This window comes from Calypte anna, chromosome 1 (assembly GCF_003957555.1).
Source record: "Calypte anna isolate BGI_N300 chromosome 1, bCalAnn1_v1.p, whole genome shotgun sequence".
In the NCBI taxonomy this organism is placed as follows: domain Eukaryota; kingdom Metazoa; phylum Chordata; class Aves; order Apodiformes; family Trochilidae; genus Calypte; species Calypte anna.
The window spans coordinates 36,690,615-36,710,616 of NC_044244.1; the positions used below are offsets into that span (position 1 = coordinate 36,690,615).

General features: G+C 39.3%; 1 protein-coding gene across 3 annotated transcripts in view; it reads right to left on the bottom strand.

The window, feature by feature from the left end:
* The window catches only part of FAR2 (fatty acyl-CoA reductase 2), a 134,499-nt gene that overhangs the window by 52,911 nt on the left and 61,586 nt on the right, over positions 1-20,002 (bottom strand). For all 3 annotated transcript variants that reach the window (XM_008504451.2, XM_030469386.1, XM_030469385.1), the window contains one exon: positions 18,927-19,162. In XM_008504451.2, coding sequence (XP_008502673.1) covers positions 18,927-19,115 — 189 coding nt within the window. In that variant the 5' untranslated portion in view covers positions 19,116-19,162. The remainder of the gene's footprint in view (positions 1-18,926; positions 19,163-20,002) is intronic.

Here is a 20,002-nt window from a genome sequence, read left to right on the forward strand (position 1 = left end):
GCTGCTAGGCTCTGAAGTAGAAAGCTTTGCCTGTCAGAAAGATATGGAAGAGCTAACAGGGACAGGGCAGAAAGAATCATCATCTTCCAAGCTGCAAAAGGAAGGGCTGAAAGGAAGAATCTTGGAAGGATGACAAAATGATTTTCTGCTTCCATGCCCTATGGAAGATCAAGGTCTCCGTGCTGCTAAGAATGGTTACCATCCACTTACTCAATGTGCTGTGCATTTGGAAAAGTTTGACAGAGAAGAATCTCATTACCAATTCCTAAAGGCTCAGAGACCTTCCACTGATAAAATTCCTTCAAAGTCATGGAGACATTACATTAACAATTCCGATTTGAAGTAAACTTGATTTATTCTTTTTTTCTCTGGTATTCAGGACACAATGCACAGAGTCCTACTGCCCTTTGGATGTTACTACCAAAACTAGCACATTGACTTCTTTGAAGAGTTTGTGTTTCTGCTCAAGATGAAACAGAGACAAGCAAAAGCAGCACTCAGGATTTGCAGCAGACATCAAGCATTTCAAGGATCTAATATACTGGGTTAAATACTGGAATGAGAGTAATATCTACAAAGAACATGCCACAGTGTATTTTTAGCACATATAAGTCTCCACATAAAATATTTTTTTCTCTTTTGAACTGCCATACCTTGATCTCCTGTGCATCCTTTCTTAGTGTAAATCCTTTAAATGGGTTATATTGAAAGAAAGAAAGAACTACTTATTTAATGCTTAAAAGAGATGCTAAAGCAGTATTTGGCACATATTTATAAAATGACTAAAATCTTCTACTTATTCCACACAGATTAAAAAAAAAAACCAAACAAAAATGCACCTTCTTTGGTAACTGATACAAAAAAGCAGGGACTAGTACTTTAAATCAGTGCAAAGATAAGAATCAAAACCTAAATGTCCTTTCTTTAATGAACACAGCATAAGCCCTGTGCAGTGACAGTCCTTTTTTTTGAAGAACTATGAAAGACCAAGCACTATTTTCACTTCAAAATCCTTGGGAAACTCAGAGCAGGTATGCCATAGGTTTATAATTTCGCTCCCAAAATGATGCAGTGTGCTTCTAATATCACGTATGTGGAGAATGTGTGACACATGGCAGGTAGAAAAGAGACAATGATGGTAATATTTCTTAGAAATTAAATGTTCTTAGAAAGCTCTGAATGTACCGAGAAAGCCGAGCTGTATTTTAGATGCAAAGTTTGCTAGAGAAACCAGCTGGCAGCAGCATATCTGAGTAAGCTCTAAAACACATGCTGGTTTTCTTTGACTGTGCAATGTGGAAATCTGTGGCTGAGTAAGAGCTCCTATCCACAGCAAAGGAAAAGCTGTCATGGCTTAGTATTCATTCGCTGGCATATTCTCCATGTCTGACACACATGGAACATCTTTTCTAGCTTTGGGCATCCAAAAGGTAGGCATTCTGACTAAAATGCTGCCCAGATTAGGTTTAAAATTTAAGATTAAATGCATGTGTACTTGTCCTCATTCCTTATGAGAGTTTAATTACAACCTGAATTACACCTTGCTGCTGGCAGTGCAAGCCTCTCCCCTGCTTTCCTGTCTGCTACCAGTGTTGATGGACACATCAGGAGCTGACCTGGTACAGGTTCCCTTCTCAGCCAGAGGGTGTTTTTCTGTTTTGTTATGGCAGCCAGGTTTGGGGGCTGCTTTTTGTGCAGGGGGCAGAGAATGTTGCCTGTGGGTATTTGGATTAATTGCTTACTTAATTTATTTTTGCTGTATAAGGGTACACCCCATACAGCACATGGGAAGTAGTCACATCATGTGGCACGTGGTGAAACCATCCTTTTTGGTGGAGTCAGCAGGGACTTCTGACTGGCTGAGGTCCACCCTTTAAGTAAATTCCTCTTTTAGAAGTTAAATCAGGGAAGATTAACCCTGCTCTTAAAGGTCTTTGGGTTAAAGCCACGAATCAGAACACAAGAGACAGAAGATCCACTGCTTGCTTTCCACTGACAGGCTGTGGAGCTTGACACAGGTCAATTAAATCTTGCTTCAAGAAGATGCCTAAGCAGGTATTTTATTTAAAGCATACTCATTGTAATTGAAACATATTAGGTTGGCTTTTGCCACTTGGGGTCTGGAAGCTGTACATTTTGTCTCTCACTATAACAGGAAGAATAATACTGATTTTTTTTTCACAGAAGGGGTAGATTGAAATGATTCATCTAGATATTTAAGTAGTTTTTCTGAAGGAAGAATATGAAGTTCTGATATGTATCTTTCACATCTCTAAATTATAGCAGGTGTATGGTCCCTTTACTGAATCAGAACTTTAATTACACCAGGCCTCCAGTATGCCATTTGGTCGGACATCTTTGGTTGGAAGTTAGCATTTGGTTGGTATTAGTATTGCTACTGGCTCTTCATTACCTTTCCAGTTTTGCTGCCAGCTGCTCACTTGCTTCACTATCACCAACTGGTAACTCCTGGAACTTAAAACACCCTGCCAGGATGTGCCTGACACTCTTGGAGGTTCTTATCTGGTTTGTTCAGTAACTGACTCCTAGCAAACAGAAACTTCCTTGTACTTCAGTGGCAAGGGACTTTATATACTTTTATGTATATAAAGACCAGGGAAAGGTAGCAGCCTTTGGAAGCAGACAGATGCAGAATAGGTTTACTCCTCTGTTTCCCTTCTCTGGCTTCATATATTAGATATTATTTATGAAAGCACTGCCAGTTATCATTAGCTTAGCATAAAGAATGCAGTATAATCTGGAGATTTTTTTTCAAGTCACTAAACAGGGCACATATCTTGATAAACCCCTATGGAGTTCTACTTATAACTGGCCTCCAGACAGATCAAGAACCATTAAACTCTCACAGTATGACTGTCCAGTCAGTTTTCTTTTCCCCATCTTGAGGATAACATCCCAGTCTGGATGCTGGTGTACTGCTAGAGACTATGCAGAAAGCTTTCCCTTTATCCATAGATTCAGTCATTTCATCACAGAGTACAATCAGGTTGGTCAAGCCAAAGGTACCAGATTTACCAAAGAGTAAATCAGTCCTGAGCATTCTCAGTCATCTTTTACTCTTTCATGTACCCGAAAATGTGCCCCAAGAAAACTCACTCCATGATTTTTCCAAGGACAAGAGTGCAACTACCTGGTTTGCAGCTGCCTGAATTTTCCCTCTTGCCCTTTCTGACCATTTGTCTTTCTCCAGACATGTGTCCTCCAGAATCTAGAAAGCTGGGAAGCTTTAGAAATAAATTAAATCCATGGGTTTTCATACTCTTTGCCCCTGTGGCTAAGCACTTTGCTGCAAAACATAGACACAAACACACTTTTAATAAAGACAGCTTCCTGGAGATCATAACAAGGACAAAAGCTTGGGAACACATACAGTGGGGAACAAACAAAATATTGTCTCTTCAAGCATGGACGCTACACATTAGTTAATTAGACTTTTTTAAGAGGTTATTTCCTTCAAGTGAGCAATCTCCCCAAACAGAAGTCTACACAGAGGAGTGTTTTTCCTGTTCCAGTTATTCAGGTGGTTAATTCCTTGGGTGTGGGTACACATGCAATGCCAGAAGCAGTACAGCTGTATTCACCAGGGCTTGTGAAACATGACCTTAGTGCTTGGTTCAGGAGTAATCACTGCAGAAACCAATATGCTAAAATCTTCTGTTACCCTACTGTTACCCTACTTACTCCTCTAGTAAGCTCTTACAGCTTACATTACACTTGAATACCTTGTATAGCAAATAAAGTACTTTTTAAAAAGTACTTTTTAAAGAGGTCAGACAGAGATGGTTTATAGAGAAGATCATAAAGCTTTTGAGTAAGGAGTCTAACTGCGTGCTTACTGCATGTGTTACACACCTTTTATTAACATAACTTTATTTTAAACTTGAGAGTACTATAGAACCACATGGACACCTTATTTTTCAAGATGCTTTTACTATGAAAGCGAGAACCCATATAAAATAATTCTTGCTTGAACTGAAGGGGAAATTTTTCATGAAATGAAAAAAAAAAGTGTCACCAACTAACATTTTTGCAGTAATTTTGAGCTCTAGTTACACAATTTTAAAAATAAAAACCTGAAATTATTTTCAAAACGAAACCAACCTTCTGAACAAAAATGTGGACAGTTGTTTCAGAAGAAGTCATCCAGAAATACTTTGGGTTGTGTTCCCCCCCACTCCCTGCCCCTTTTTAGAGCTTGGTGTTGGAGCATCACCAGAACAATCTGGGTAATTCAATACAAATGTGCATATTGCTTGTCCTTATCCGTATTTAATTTGCCAAAAAACATTTAGGTGGAATTATATTTAATTCCCTACTAGCAAGATAGTGACTGTTCACCATAGAAATTTTATTACATATATGAACTACTTGTGTTATTATACACAATTGTAATGCCCAGCTGCATTACAAATCATGCTGCAACCACACATAAACAAATTAAATGTTTGTAGTCAGTAATTTCTCTCAGATGGGAGAGAAGCGTCCAACAGACTGGGACAAAAATTACAAAAACATTTTATTATTTTGTTGTAAATTCTGCCATTCAAGTAACCAGCATTGTTTCTTGTTATCACAGGTACCACATGCTGTGCATTGCAGGCATTCCTGTCTTGGGTTCAGCCTGGAGACTTTACCTTTTATTAATTTCCCTTGGTAAATGCTCTGGCCCTCTGCTGTTCTCCAGTTCTTTGTCTTCATAATTCTGCACTCTTCTAAGCATTACATTGTGCTGCCACTGGGGAGGCTTCCCAGTTCTGAATTTTCCTTACTACACCTAACATTAAACAAGGTACTGATTCTCCAAGCTCAAACTTGACACATCTGAACTCTTCCAACACCACTGCCCAGCACATGCCTGATGGAATATTTTAGGAACTGACAGGCAAACCAGCTACTTAATCCAGCGATTATCCCGAAGCTCAATGTATGAGGAGATAATTCTAAATTTTCTCTCTCACCTAAGTCATGCCCATAAGAAATGGGCCACATACTTGACAAAGCTCACCCAATTCAATCTGTATCAACTGAAGGCAAGATTCTGCTAACTCTTTACTGGCACCTGCTTCAACACGAGCTCCTTGAGTTTAGGATAAAACAGGCCCAAACTACAGCACAAGACTGATTCACCAGTGAACAATGCACCAAGTTTCTTCAAAGAAATCAAATACTGCAAGACTTCTAAAATATTTGTCATCTCAATAGCCAGACACTTCTTCAGGCACCTGAGCATCCCAGCATCCAGAAACACGATGCACAGCAGCAACCCCAGTAGCCATAGCTTAGAATCCACTGCCACTCTGCTTGCTGCAGGTTCCCAGCAGTTTTAGAGTCACCTTCACTTTCTGTGGGAAGGTGACATGAACATGCAGGACGATGAAACCACAGGAAATCACATAATGATGTCTCAGGAGAACAATAGGCAGAAGCTGTGACAGCCAGGCAGAAACAAGGATGTACAAAACCCTGTCAAACTGGCACAAAGTCCCAGATGGCATGGTGCGGGGCTGGGTGCGGTGATGTAGGAAAACGTTCGGTCCCAAAAGTACAGCTTGGAAGCATTCATCTTACAGTCAGGGTTTTGAAACTGGAAGCTTATAGTAACTAAGCAAATAAAGGATCAAAAATCAGTCTAATGGTAAGTTCTGACTGTGCATAAAGGATGCTTTAATTTTAAAAATATTTAGCTAGACCGGTAACCCCTTCTCCAGTACCAATTCTGTATCAAACACAATTCTAGTAATAAACAACAGGCTCTGAACAGCAACCTTCATGATCCAGAACATGGCAATAAATCATCAGTACTCACAGAATCAACAGGGTTCCCCTTTGCAAAATCAGAGCAGCTTACTCTGAACATTTGGCTGCAGTCAACCAGTTGCTGTTCATAATCAAACCATCACTCACATTTAATTACGAACGGAAGAGCAGCTTTGCCACAGCAGTTTTTCTTTCAAGAAGCAAAATTAATTTACAACAGGCTAACACTAATAATATTCCCGCCACCAGCTCCCTTGAAAGGAAACAAAAGGCCTAATACAAGTCCACAGAAAATTACCAAAATCAATTTTTATGCTTGGGTTCCTTGGCACAATTCAGACATTTTGATTTGTGTCTGCGATGATGTGAGTCAGAACTTCACATTTTTAAAGCATTCTCCCTAATATACTTGGCAGTCCTAATAGGTTTGGTAAATGAATTAAAAACAATAGGCTGGATTTGCTGGAATAAACTGCAGTTGAAGGTGACCTTCAGCCAATTTTTAAGCTGTCTGATGTTCTGGAGGATTGATTTTGGGGCACATTGTTTGGTACATATTGCAGCAGTCAGTAGCTCTATGAACTGTCTTACAAGCACTTTCTGGTAATCACAGCAACCTGGTGTACAGGGATACCCTGCATCAGTTCTCACTCTCCCAATTGTAGCTCCATGCCAGGGACAAGGAGCAGGATGATGTATGAGCCAGTGACTCTTTGCAGATTTTCCTAGAAGATCCAATGCTCTGGACTGTGCATAGCAAGGTGTATCAGTGTTTCACAAGTGGGAGCTCTCTCTTAGGGGTTCTAAAGCTCAGATTATTCCTCTCCCATCTCCCCAGTATTTTACAAAACTTGTTTATAGAAAGTATTACCTGGTTATCTGGTTTGAAGGTTCTGACTTCAAAGTCAAAATTGGAGACTAGAGACTGCCCCACTATATCAAGAATGCCTTCTTAAACTGGAATGTTTTGTTTCCAACAAACTTTATTCCTTTACAAGGTCTTCTGACATAAAAATGGTTTTAGCTTTCATCATTAAGTCATAGTCAGTTGCCAGGTAAGAAAAACTACAGATAAGTAAGACCAGGGTTAAATTTAGGAAAATAGAAAAGCTTTCTTTAAGAAAAACTGAAAGAAGCAGCTGGGGATAGGCTGTAATAAAACTGGACATGAAGGATGAAACATGACTTTTATTTTTTGTGGAATGACAAAAGAGCAAATTCTGCTCTTCGGGTACTGACTGATAGCTCCATTACCATCCCATCTAAGAAAAGATAAGACCCCATTCTTAACGATGATTTGCAGGCCAAAATGTTCCCAACAGAGGTTGCCTGAGGTTAAATGTCCTTTGAATTCAGCTCCAATTCAAAGCAAAGAACCCAAGCCTACATATAAGCTTTGGTTCATGAGCAACTCCGTTGATGTCCAGAGTAGTTCTGAAGTGCAACAGCCCAAAAAGGAATCATGCCAACTTGCACATGTCAAGAGCCAAGTCAGGGGCTCCAGCAAAATGACAAACATTGTTTAAAAATGTTTGCTGATGGCCTTGTTGGTGAACGGGTCACTTGGCAAAATTGTGAACACAAAGCACGCTGTGCAACTGCCTAAAAAGCTCTGCTCTCCTCTGTGCCAGAGCAAAACTGGGATAGAGGAGAAATCAGAAGGTTACAAAGGATGCCCAGTAGGGCTGCTCTAATCATGCTGCTCCATGGCCTTGATACCAGCAAAAGCTGCTGGGAAAGAGCTTTGATTTTTGTTACTGATGACAACTCTCGAGCCTGTTAAGTGAAGCTTTTCTCTTCAATGCTCTTTTTACTCTTCTTGTCCTCTTTGAAATTGCTGTGATGAACTCTACCATCACTTTCCCCTGTGCCCCATTTCTTCCACACCTCTAATGCATCCCTTCTCACCGTCTTGATTTTATCACTTACGATACGCAGAGAGCAGTGGTGACAATGCTGAGAGCTGAGAGCTTTCTGCTCTCCAGGAGAATAACATCATTGCAGGGCAGTTAGACTAGCTGACCTTTAAAGATCCTTTCCAACCCAAAGAATTCTATGATTCTTGATACTACTTCCATTTCCAACCTGGGTCAATTCCATTTTCCACACACAGGGTCAAGTTCAGATGCAATCACATTGGTAAAAGAAGGGGATGAGAGTCAGCAGTACCAATAAAACTTTCGCTTCTTGCTTTTGGTAGCTTTCAAACCCCAAAACTTGCTAATCCTCTAAAATGAGCTTTTAGGCTGGACTCAGACAGAATTGGTTTCTCCAATACAGAAAACTAATAAACTGCATTTGTACCCCTGTAGCAAACACCTCTTACTATGGTTAAATTGCTATCATCTGAAGATGAGAAATTGGCATTGAAATAAAATTCACACGTGCATTTTTACTGTAAGATAAAAAAATACCCAGAATAAAAAGAAAATCTAACAGAATCATATACAAATGAAAGGATAACCGTAAGTTATTTATTTGGGACCATCTTTTCTTTGAAACCCACCTTTAGCATGGTACTCTACCAAAAGCAAATGAAGATAGCAAGAGAAATTCCACTGCTTTCAGGAATTGGGCTTTGGCTGCAAACCAGACAGCACATAAGCATAAATGCAAATTTAAGCAATGTTATGAAGATCCTTTAAAGCTGTGACTCAGCTGCAATATTAGTTTGCTAACTCCCTGAGACTCCCTCTTTTTTCTGTAAGATATCCTTGCATTAAAGAAAAAACCAAAAACCTGTGAAACAGATACAAGCTAGAAGTGTCCCAAAATAAAACTGCTTATGGAGAACTAAAAATGCATTTCATTTTTCATACATCTAGGCTGATACTGACAAGAGAAAAATCTTACTTTTGAGGGCTTTTAGAACTGTATCGTTTTAAATGCATATCCCACTCATTTGCTTCAAGGGGTGAACATCTATTTTATCATTAATCAGCTAGCAGAATTTTTCACTGCAGACATTAACACATGAATCCCTTGGCACATCCAACACTAAATAAAAAAATGTGGGTTGGAACTAGATGATCTTTAATGTCTCTTCCAACCATAACTATTCTATGGTTCTATGTATATGGGTGGTTAGATATTACTCAGACTGCAGAGCAGAGTTTTCTATTTACTGCATAAAAACCTTGTCCATAATGTTTCTTGGATCAAATGAGGTCCCTGACCATCAGAGTTCTCAAAGAATTGCATGAAATTAGCCATATCTTAACAAATATATCAGAATACAGGAATATTTGCACTCAAACTTGTGCCTAAGTCTCTTGTTAGGCACCTAATGTGAAACTGAGTGATTTATCCTTCCTTTTCAGTTTTTTTTCTGTTGTTGGTGGTTTTTTGTTTTGTTTCAGGTTTTTTTGGCTTTATGGCACTGGAATCACATGCAGTAGCACACAAGTGGCTAGAGGGCTTTTTCTGGAATGTTTATATTTGAGGCTTTATATTCTCCCCTGGAAGCGCTGCTGTTTAGATTATGATCATTCATTTAAGTAACTAAGTAAAAAAACAACCAACAAAAAAACCATATTTGAAATCTGATGATTTATTGTGATTCCAGTCTAGGCCAAGAAGAATCATGTGAAGCCAATAAGTAAAGATAAAAATGAAGGCCAGCTTTTACATTTCCTTCTGTTAGTGGTGGATATTTGTGTTGACTTGCATGACAGAAACCATTAACTCCCTTGTACCTGAGCAAGTAGGTCCACAGGAGGCTAAGCTCCAGAAAGAAAACTTTGTAGACCCTTGGAACAAGATAATTTCTGTGCATGTAGCTAGCAAAAATGAACGTGCACCTTGTGATGAGAAGCTGGTAAGAGAGATGGAGTTCCTGCATGGCAGGGCTGCCAACAAGTGAGATGCTGAAGTGGCACCTGTCACCAGGCTGGTGGCCTCTGTCCAGATAGTGATGGTGGGACATCACACTTCATGCTGGATTTGTCTTGCAGGTGCCTGAGCACCTGGACAAGTACCACTGTTGCTGTCATTCTGCTGGTCTCAGTGGACATGCCACATCAAGACATGTAACAGCTATTTCAAGTGAACAATGTGGAAGCTGACGTGCCAGATTTTGACAACAAAACATTGTAAATCAGAAAATGAAAGACAAACACTCCTGAAACGGGTTGTGAATAATTTTTGCTTTCAAAAAATTACTCATTTCAGAATAATATGCCTTGATTTTCCTGTTAAGCACTGTGTCAACATTTTTCATTTAACAATTTATGTTAATCAATGTCAATTTCATCATAATTTATTGTATAACTATTGCAAGAATGTATAACTGGAGTGAATTAAAAACTGCAGTTGATTTCAGGAAACAAAAACACAAGTTGACCTTAGTACTGTGAATGCCCCCAGGAGCTGAGGTACCCAAGACAGTTAGGAAACCTAGAAGCTGTGAATTCTCCTTGGCAGTGACAAAACTGAGGTTCTGTACCACCTACCAGAACTCATGACCTGCAGAAAACTGGCAGGCTGTAACGCTTGTATTCCAGCCATGCTGCTTGTTGTAATAAAAGACAACACATCACACAATTTGTTCCTAATCCTTCCTAGATTGTCAGGGTACTCTGAGTTCTGCTTTTAAGGGACAGCATCCAGAGGAACTATTTTGATGACACAAAAGAACTGCATCTTTAAGTGACCAGAGCTTTATGTTTCAGGGAGAGATTCAAGCCAGAGCACAAGGAGAACCCATGTAATAACAGCCTCAGTGGGAAAAGCCTTTGTGATCTGCATAAATTATTTGTGCTTCGAACACATAAAATGGAAAAAATATTATCCTAGTCTTCTCTGATTCCATGTAAGATACTCTGGAACTTCTGGGGACAGTCTTTCTCTGCCTCCATTGCAACTTTCAAGAGAATCTACAGAGTGCTCCAGAAGACAGATTTAATGGCCAGGTTTTTTCCTCATCAGAAGGAGGCACTTCAGAACTGGTTAGCCCAACACTTATCTGTCAGCAGCACTGCCTGAATGATTAACCATTAGCACTGGTTATTTAGCACTGGTGAGGCCACAGCTGGAGAGCAGTGTCCAGTTGTGGCGTCTCCATCACAAGAGAGGGATGAATGTCCTGGTGAAAGTTCAGTGAGGGGCCATGAAAATGATGAAGAGACTGGAGCACCTCTCCTATGAGGAGAGGCTGAGAGAGATGGGCCTATTCAGTCTGTAGAAGAAAAACCTCCAGGGGATTTTATCAATGTTCACAAATACCTCACAGCAAAGGGTAAATAATAAGGTGGAACCAGGGTCTTCTCAGGTGTATCCAGTAACAGGACAAGAAATAATGAAATTCTGCCTGAATATATGAAAACACTTTTTTTACCCTGAGTGATGGAGCACTGGCATGAGTGCCCAGGTAGGCTGTGGAGTCTCTGTCCTTGGGGATTCAAAACCCACATGGACATGGTCCTGGGCAGCTCCCTCTATCTGACCTGCTCTGGGCAGGAGGTTGGACTGGACCATCTCCAGAGGTCCCTGCCAGCTTTGACAGTTCTGTGATCCTGTGAAAAGGGGCAGAGGGGAGCATGAAAACAACAAGAGATTGGCGTTTTCAAGTTAATAAAAAACTAGCTGAAACAGCAGTAAGGAGAATAATTGATTTTTAAATAATAAAGGTCACTACAGAGGTTTTATTGTATTCTCTAATTGAAAAAGGTGAAATTTCCTGAGAACAGCTACTGTAGTGTGACAGTATCAAAGACCAATTATAATTAGAAGACTAGGAGATTATTTTCCCCTGAAACTGGAGAACAGTACCCCTTTCTGATTCTTGATATGAGTGGCTAGGGGGAACACAGAATTTCTCAGGCCACAGGGATGTCCACATGATATTATGACACAGGCAGAGAGCAAGTGATAAATGGACAATCTAACTGGCCAAAGGAAGAAGAAAGAGTGAAGCTTAAATGTCTTAAACCTCTTAAACCTCTGTGAAGTTTTAACGATGTTAATAAAAAAATTATTTGCCATTTCAATAAGTGACCACAAAAAATTAAAAACGTAACGTTTACATTGAAGACAAAAGACTTCTTTCAAAAATGTCTTGAACAGGGCCTAAAAACTCCTCTTTCATCCTCCTAAAAGTTCAATGATGTTTAACATACTTAGCAAAATGTGGGATAAGCAGGAAAACATTGTCTGATCACCCTGATAAACAAGAAATAATGAATTCAACAGGGCTATAAACCAAACACAAGGGGTTTTCTTTTAAATCAGGCATAATCCTTTTTATAATTCAAGTCATGGTGTTGATTCACTTTCATAGGCTCTCTGATCACCCTAAACGACTTGTCTTTTTGCTAATGCCAATATAAGGCAAATAAAATTTAGAATATATCAATATGAGAAAAGAAGGTTTCTTCTTTTCCCTCATGCCTGCCAATGTCCTTTTCTGATTTTCCATTACTTTTTTCCTCCATCTATCTCCTCAATCCCCTTTTCTTCTGGATTGTTGTCCTGACTTTCATCAAAGGTTATGCCCCACTACTCATACTTTCCTTCTGGTGCCTTTTAAAACCTTTTTTTCCCCAACTGTTATCCTCTCTTATCTGCTGCAGACCTCCTCCCTTCTATTTTTTCTCTAATTGTTTACTCAAGTTCTCTTGCTACATTTTTATACCACTTCAGCTTTGTATTAGTCCTTTCATCTTCCTCATCTGTTATGTTTTCCTCCAGTTCCATGGGTGTCACCATTATGTCATAAACTTATCTCTTAACTCTTCTGTTCCTGACCCACTTCTCTTTTTGCCATCTTTGAACTTAGTTGATGTCTCTCCTTTTAGATGTCTTGATTTTCATTGCAACATCTCACAATCAAAATCTAAGTCCTTTCTTTAACAATACCACCAAGTCATTATTTAATGACTATTTAATGCTTCCTCTCTCTGGCCCTGAAAGTCTAATTTGCATTACAAACCTGTTACCTGTGTTTCTCTCTGCAGTTTCATTAAAAACTGAGGTCTCATACTTAAAAACTATATATTTATATATATATATATATGTGTATATATACTATATATATATATACATTTTTTCATGTCTGCTTTTGTATGTGAATACAAAAGAATCCTACAGAATAAAGCTGTTGTCCTAAATGAAGGAGTATGAACCCAGCAATGCTTCTTCAAAGATACAGGATGTTTTCAAAGTGACTGTTGACCTGAGGTGCTCCATTTTTAACAGTTCTAAATTAAAACATCCCAAAGGGAATCAGTCTGCAAAAAGGCACCAGGATTAATCAGACTCACCAGAAACACTGGAAATTTTTAGCAAAGAAATACAACACAAAAAATATGCATCTGCATAAAGAAAAATTTAGTTATTATTATTTATAACAATATTATTAGGCATATATAAGTATAACAAAGCACACAACACACACAGCAAAGAAGATTTAGGGTTTCTCTAAATCCATAATTCTGAATGCATCTGTGACCAACTTACACTTCGTATGTAGAAATTCTAAATTACAATGCAACATCCACATATATGAAGTAGTGATAGCAATTGTATTCTGACTACAAAACTGCAATAAGTCTATTTTACGTGGAAATTGCCTCAGTCACACAAACAGAATCTTTCTTCCTCAGAAGATTTTGGCCCGAATTTATATGACTCATGCAATGGAGGGCATAATTTCAGTTACTAACTTTCTTTCCTGCTTCCTCCTGTAATGTTTTCTACTCTGGTATCTGAGTATGCATTAAACAACCCTAAACCCTGCCATTTCTAGCTAATTCTCCTTCCAGCACTTCTGCAGAACACAGTCTGTGCTGACAGCTGGGCAAGTGCAAAGAATGTGTAGGAGGCCAAGTTCTCCTGGTGCTAATTGATAATATCATGGACCTCTGTTCTTCTCAGCTTGTCCATTAGTCTCCTGGTAGTTATGGGTTTGCATGCAGAATAGATGGAAAAGCAAGTAGGGCTGCCAGATGTCCCAGTTTAACTGAAAGCTCATGGGTGAGATTCCACACCCTGCCTCATAACAAAGGTTGGATGTCCATAAAATGAGGAGAAGCTGCCACTATTCAAGGCTGCAGCTTTGGCCCAGCACCCAGAAAAGGCAATGCCATTGCACTTAGCTTATTCCAGATGCCCATGCTCCAGCAGAGCTTGGAGCCAAGGAGCAGGACCGAAAGTATTCAACTCCAGAAAGTGGCACCAGGAACCAGTAAATGTGTCTTGACCTCAGGACTTTGCTGGAAGAACCAGTGGTCTTGCTGGTCCTTCTTTATGCTGTAGGAAGGAGGCTATTAGCTGCTACTATATAAAGCAAAACCTTACTACCTTTCTTCAAACATGAACTGGAAAAGAGAAAGAAATTAAATGGATCCAGAGGGTGTTAACTTTGTAAAGAGGAACAGAATGGTTCAAGACTCTTGCCTGCATTCATGCCAGCTATGTTACCACGCTTAAGATGGACAGACAGCTGGCTCCTCTCCACCACATACATGGTTTACAAATCATGCGGCCAAGTAAGAAAACAGTTTTTGTTAAATGATAGATTTGTTCCTTTGATAGATCAGAGTTATGTTTGATAACCTACTGACCAAAACGAGGTGAAATTAAATGGATAATAAATCATAAAATATCTTTATCTCTGTTTCACTCCAACTAGTAGTCTCCATTCTTTCTACTGAGAAAGTAGGATCTTATTCCATCAACCAAGCAACGTTATTACTCTCAGGTACTGATCCATGCACTATGACAGTGACCACAGCAGATTTAGAGGATGCTGTTCCAAATGGAGCAACAACCACACTGGTTTGGCATGGAGAACCTTTAGTGCTCGTGGCAATGAGCAAGATCCATGAGTGATGGAGTGGAGAAAGACAGTCAAAGGAGATGAAGAAAGAGTAATCTGGTGAGATGGGGAGAAATTCATAGTGATAACAGAGTCTTGCTGTATATGTGCTCGTAGAAGTAGCACACTTGGCAAGAAAATACCACAGAGGCAAAGTTGCATGGTAATGCTGGACTTGTGTTCAGTTTTCAGTGGTCAACCCCATCATTATGAGCACCCAGACAAAGCTTTGCAGGGAAGAAGCAAAAGAGAGGAGCTCTAGCTGTACTATCCACTCACTGTACCTGTTAGCAGAAAGGTTAGCAGAAGCCTGTAGTTCGACAATATGAAAAAGCAGTAGCATTTTACAGTATTTATGGTCACACCCAGCAATATTTGCTCCCCGTTATCAGTAGCCTTGCAGCCTCTCCATTTACTCTTTGAATTATCAGGGACATCAGCAAGAGTCTTCATTTTGACTGATATTTCTCATTAGGAGCATAGAACAAATAGATCCAAGAAACAGCCTGGCAGCCACGAGCAGCCTTGGTTCACTGCATGCAGGGCATGGAAAAGGCTCTGCTACCCCAGGAACAACGTGAAAGCTACAACCAGTGACTCACTGTTGGCCCAGTAACTGCTCTCCAGGGAATCTGAGACAACCCCTCCAAGCATTCCTGCCTATTTCTGCACATGGAGTACAGATCAGACAACAAAAATTACTCCTTGAAACAATTTCCTACTTTGAGTAAATATCCACTTCTCATGAACTAATAAATAAAAGAGCACTGTCAAGCTTTGCCTCGTGATACACATCCATGGATACATCCAGAGTGAAGCTGATACTGAATTGTGTTTTTCTGTGCAGCAGCTGTGCTCTGTGCCATGCAGACATGACATTTTATTAAGCACAGGCTAATAGCTTGATTCCCTTAGGGATTCACTGCTGGAAAAAAGAACATCTCCTTTCATAAACAGGCAAGGTCACCGTGCACCACACATTCCTCAGTGCACATGCTCATTTTGGATTTGCTGCTGACATAGTTATGTATCTGCTCATTAGATGTTTCATATTAATGCAGTAACACATCTTCATGTAAAACTAATTTTATGACATCTGAGGAAAATCAGCATTACATTACATTTCAGTGCCATCTGTTTGGCTACACCAGAACACTCCAGAATCAGAGGGAGAAGACCTGTGATTCATACTCAACTTATTTATTACATTTTACTCTTCATTTTGGATTCAGAATTTGAAAAATTCCACCTAATAAACATTTGAAAAGAACAGACAAAGGTATTTTGCCCCCTCACACTTCATCATGCTTTTAAAACTTAGTCACTTCTTTATTTAACAGGAACCATCCTCCAGCATATCCTCCCCATTTACACACTGTGAAGACAGTTCACAAGTGTGACAACTCAAACTTTAATCTCCTGTAGACATAAGAGAAACCACTAAAAATTCAAGAAGTATATGAGAAATATAAAAAATGATAGGTGATTTATTTCAAAATACTGTAAAGTACTACCAAAAATCAGGAGTCTGCAGAGGGCCTTACCTGAAGAACCAGTGCAACTAATTCCTGCTAATCTATTTCTCAGCTCTCATCTTATTTCATTCCAAATACTATTTTTATCTGTTTGTTTAGAATATTTAAGAAGCTGACAATCTGTTTTCCTCTATTCCTCTGGCTCCTGGGAAATTTCCCCTCTGGATGTGAAAATGAGAAATTCCAGAGTTATTGGGTTAAAGCATAAGGCAGAAAAAGAAAGAGCTACTTTCCAAGTGAATGTGTAATATGGCAGTAGAGAAAATGACACAGAATCATAGAATGGTTTTGATTGGGGTTGGAAGGGACCTTAAAGATCATCCAGTTCCAACCCCCCTGCATGGGCAGGAACACCTCCCACTAGATAAGGTTGATCAAAGCCCCATCCAGCCTGATATGTTGGATGGTAGAGTAGAATATAAAAGCAGAAATAAAGTATTTTCTTCTAAAAACAGACACAAATGCTCTGTTGTATTAAAGCCAACAATTTGTGGGGGGGAAGAATAATTATGTAGTACAGAACAGACATTATATTAGTACATGAAAGGAAGGGAAGGAATTTAATTCTTAATATCCTTTTGCATACTCAAATCTACACATTCTTCATTAGTGATTATGACCAGGAAAGTCAAGAGCAAATGTTGCCTGAAGACTTGGAATAAGCTCTTGCTGCATTCTTTGTTTATTATATAGCTCAGGAGTTTCCCAAACTGAAGAATGCAAACCACAACTGTAAATTAAATTGTAGTCTCTTCACTTTGAATGACTGCGTGGCTTAAAGACATAGAGTAAACTGAACTGCAAACAATCCACAAAAATGTTAAGAATAATGTTTCTTGCCCTCTCTCTGCCAGAAAATGTAGAGTTAATTGAAAAAAACCCACCACCACCAAAGGCTGTCAATATTTTCACATGGAAATAACCTTTAAAGAGTGGAGGTTCTGCCTTAGGGTAGTGTTTTTGCTTTATTTTAAAAAGAACTGCATAAAACCCCACCTTTTTCTTTAAGGGGATCCTGGATGAGTTGTGAGCATACCTCTGGAGCTTTTTCCTTTTCAAAGCTGTAGCAACCTAACTTAAGAGACTTGCCTCCTTCATTTGTTCATTTGAAACAGGCTGTCAAACGTTCAAGGAGAGGTTATCAAGTCCTGTTTGCTGTCAGCATGTCTAAAACTGCTGACACATGCTAGGGAAAAAAGGTAGGGCAGCTGCAACAATAAAACATTTGCTAGGGAGACTCACCTAGAACTAATGACCACACTGAACTGTGATGGCCAACTGAAGAGGTAAAAGAGTAATATTCAAAAAGAAAATGCAAGCAAACTTTGTACAAGTCCTGAAAAATAGCTTGGTTTGGCATTTTAGTGGGTTTAAAGAAAAAAAAAAAAGACAAAAAGCCATGCAAACACACCGTATTTGTGATTTTGTTCTTTGAAGATGAAAACCATTACCCACAGTCTTCAGTGATGAAACAGCGGAAAAATGTTCACTGGCAGAAAAAGTAATAAAAAATTGTGCACTTGACAGACTTGCTACAAGTGACTGATGTGATGGTTTCCTCTTGTATCACAACTTTTCCTGAACAGGAAAAAAACCCACTCTGTGCTGAAAACACACAAAAAATCAAACTCTGATGTTCAGCACAAGTACTTAAGATTTTATAGCTTGATGCCTCACAACATCAGAAGGAAAAATGCAAGCCTTCTCCCAGATCCACTTGGCTCCAAGGAAGTTCCCTATAGCCCTATTTTACCTCTAACTCCAGTAGATCCAGGAGGAGTGCTTTCCCAGTCAAGCTTTGTTTAAAGTTTTAGACCAATACTCTCAAGATATGTTGAGATTTCTTGGATTAATTCCAAGTAATTCCTTTATTACTAGGACCAGGAATGTCCCCTCCCTTCGTTTCCCATTGGCTATGTTCAAATTCACATTAGCACCAAGCATTAGCTTGAACTCTGGCACTTACCATAGCTGGAGGAATCTGAGCAAGTTCATGATCTCACCAGAGGCCTAAGCTCCTGAGGACCTTGAGATCCTCCAGCCAAGATATTTATCCAATCAAGATAACCAGCCTAGCAGTGTCTCCTTACAAATCTTTACATTCAGTACAGCAAAGGGCTTTGCCATCCCTGCTTGACACTAGAGATCTGGTTTTCTTCACTAAAGCAAGACACATGGGAGGAGGTCACACAGGTTTGTGCTCCAGCTCATGCTGTTTTCTTAATTTTTGTGAAATTTTGGAAAGCACTCTTTTCAAAGTATTTTATCAATCCATAATTAAGCCTAAATTGGAGCTGCCATCAGAAGGTGGCAGAAGCCCTACTGTACTGTAGCAATGTACATCTCACTATACCTTGCCACTAGGCTTTTTTTTTTAATTAGTTCAATGCCATGATAAGGGCAATTAATGGAATGCTACAGGCTCACAGTTTTATTTTTTAATGTTATGTTTTGAACGTGGGGGAAGGAAAAGAGTTCATGAGACAAAAATGCTTCTGTTCCTGCAAAAAGGCAGTTTGCTCAGGCAACAGGATTTTGAAAAAAAATACTTTTTCAACAAACAGCAATGCAGAAATGAAGAACTGTATCCCTAAATGTACAAAATACTTCATCACCTATCAAAATAAGACAGATTCAAGTGCATTCATGTACAATATTTTTTTTTAGATGCAGTAAGAATATACAATGATTACAATAGAAGAGTTTGTCATCAATGAGTTGTGTGTACAAGAAATCCTCTGTTTCACTCAGCTGAATGGATTTCAGATTAGCATCCAGAATAAAATATAGAATCTTACCTTGCATTTCAGCATGTTGGCCACTCTCTCTTGCATTGACTGTCCAGCCTTTGGCCTGACGAGGATATAGATTGCTTTTACATCAGGGCTGGAGCGCAGAAGCTTTTCCACCAGTACTTTGCCCATGAAACCTGTAGCTCCTGTGATGAGGACGGTCTTTCCATTGTAATAAGCTGAAACTGAAGACATGGTGCTTTCTTGTTTCTGTTCTTTCTTTAACTTCCTGCAGGAGGTACCTGAAAAGATGCAGAAAAAATATTTTAAAGGCTGCTGAGTCAAGACTCAGTTTGCTTATTTGGATATTTCAGTCTGAGATAACCTTTCTCAGTCATCTAGAGCAGCTTACATTACATCAATCAACAGCAGTTTTAAAGATGATTTCTTTAAAAGCTTTTCTTATAAAAATACACTACAAAATTTAGAAAGGTTAATCTGAGAAGCTTAAAAAAGTTCAGGCTCAGTCTTATCCTCTATGTTATACCATAGCTTCACCCAGCAGGCACAGCTTAGAACATAAGTGGTGCTGCTTCAGACTCCTAGCAGTAGATGCTCACTGTTGAATAGTGTTTACCTCACACACTGTGAAGTGGCAGCCATGAACATATGCAGTTATCCCTACATTGCAAAGCAGAAACAGATCTCCTCACAAACAATGCAGGTACAAATTAAAGTTTTCCACTTAAATTCCACTGCGTCAAAGCAGTTACGTGCCACCCACCACTTTGCAATGTGCTCAGTCTTTTCCTGTTGTCTTTTCTTGGAATAAATCCATGAAAAACAACCTCTTCATGGAAAATATAGTCCAATGGCATTGCTCTGCAGGACTGGAATACCATGTTCCTGTGTGTCATCACCCATTGTTGGCTGCTGAGACCAAAATGCATCTAAGGAGCATAGATGTCATAGGCTTTCTCTGGAGAATTTAGGTTGTTTGAAATGCCCTTTGGAGATCCACTGACTATATAAAGGGACTGACAGGACTAGGCTCCCACATGAAGTGTCCCAGTTAATTATCTTAATTAGATAGAATGGTTTCAGGCCTACACATCCCAGTGCAAACTCAAAGTTGAATAAAT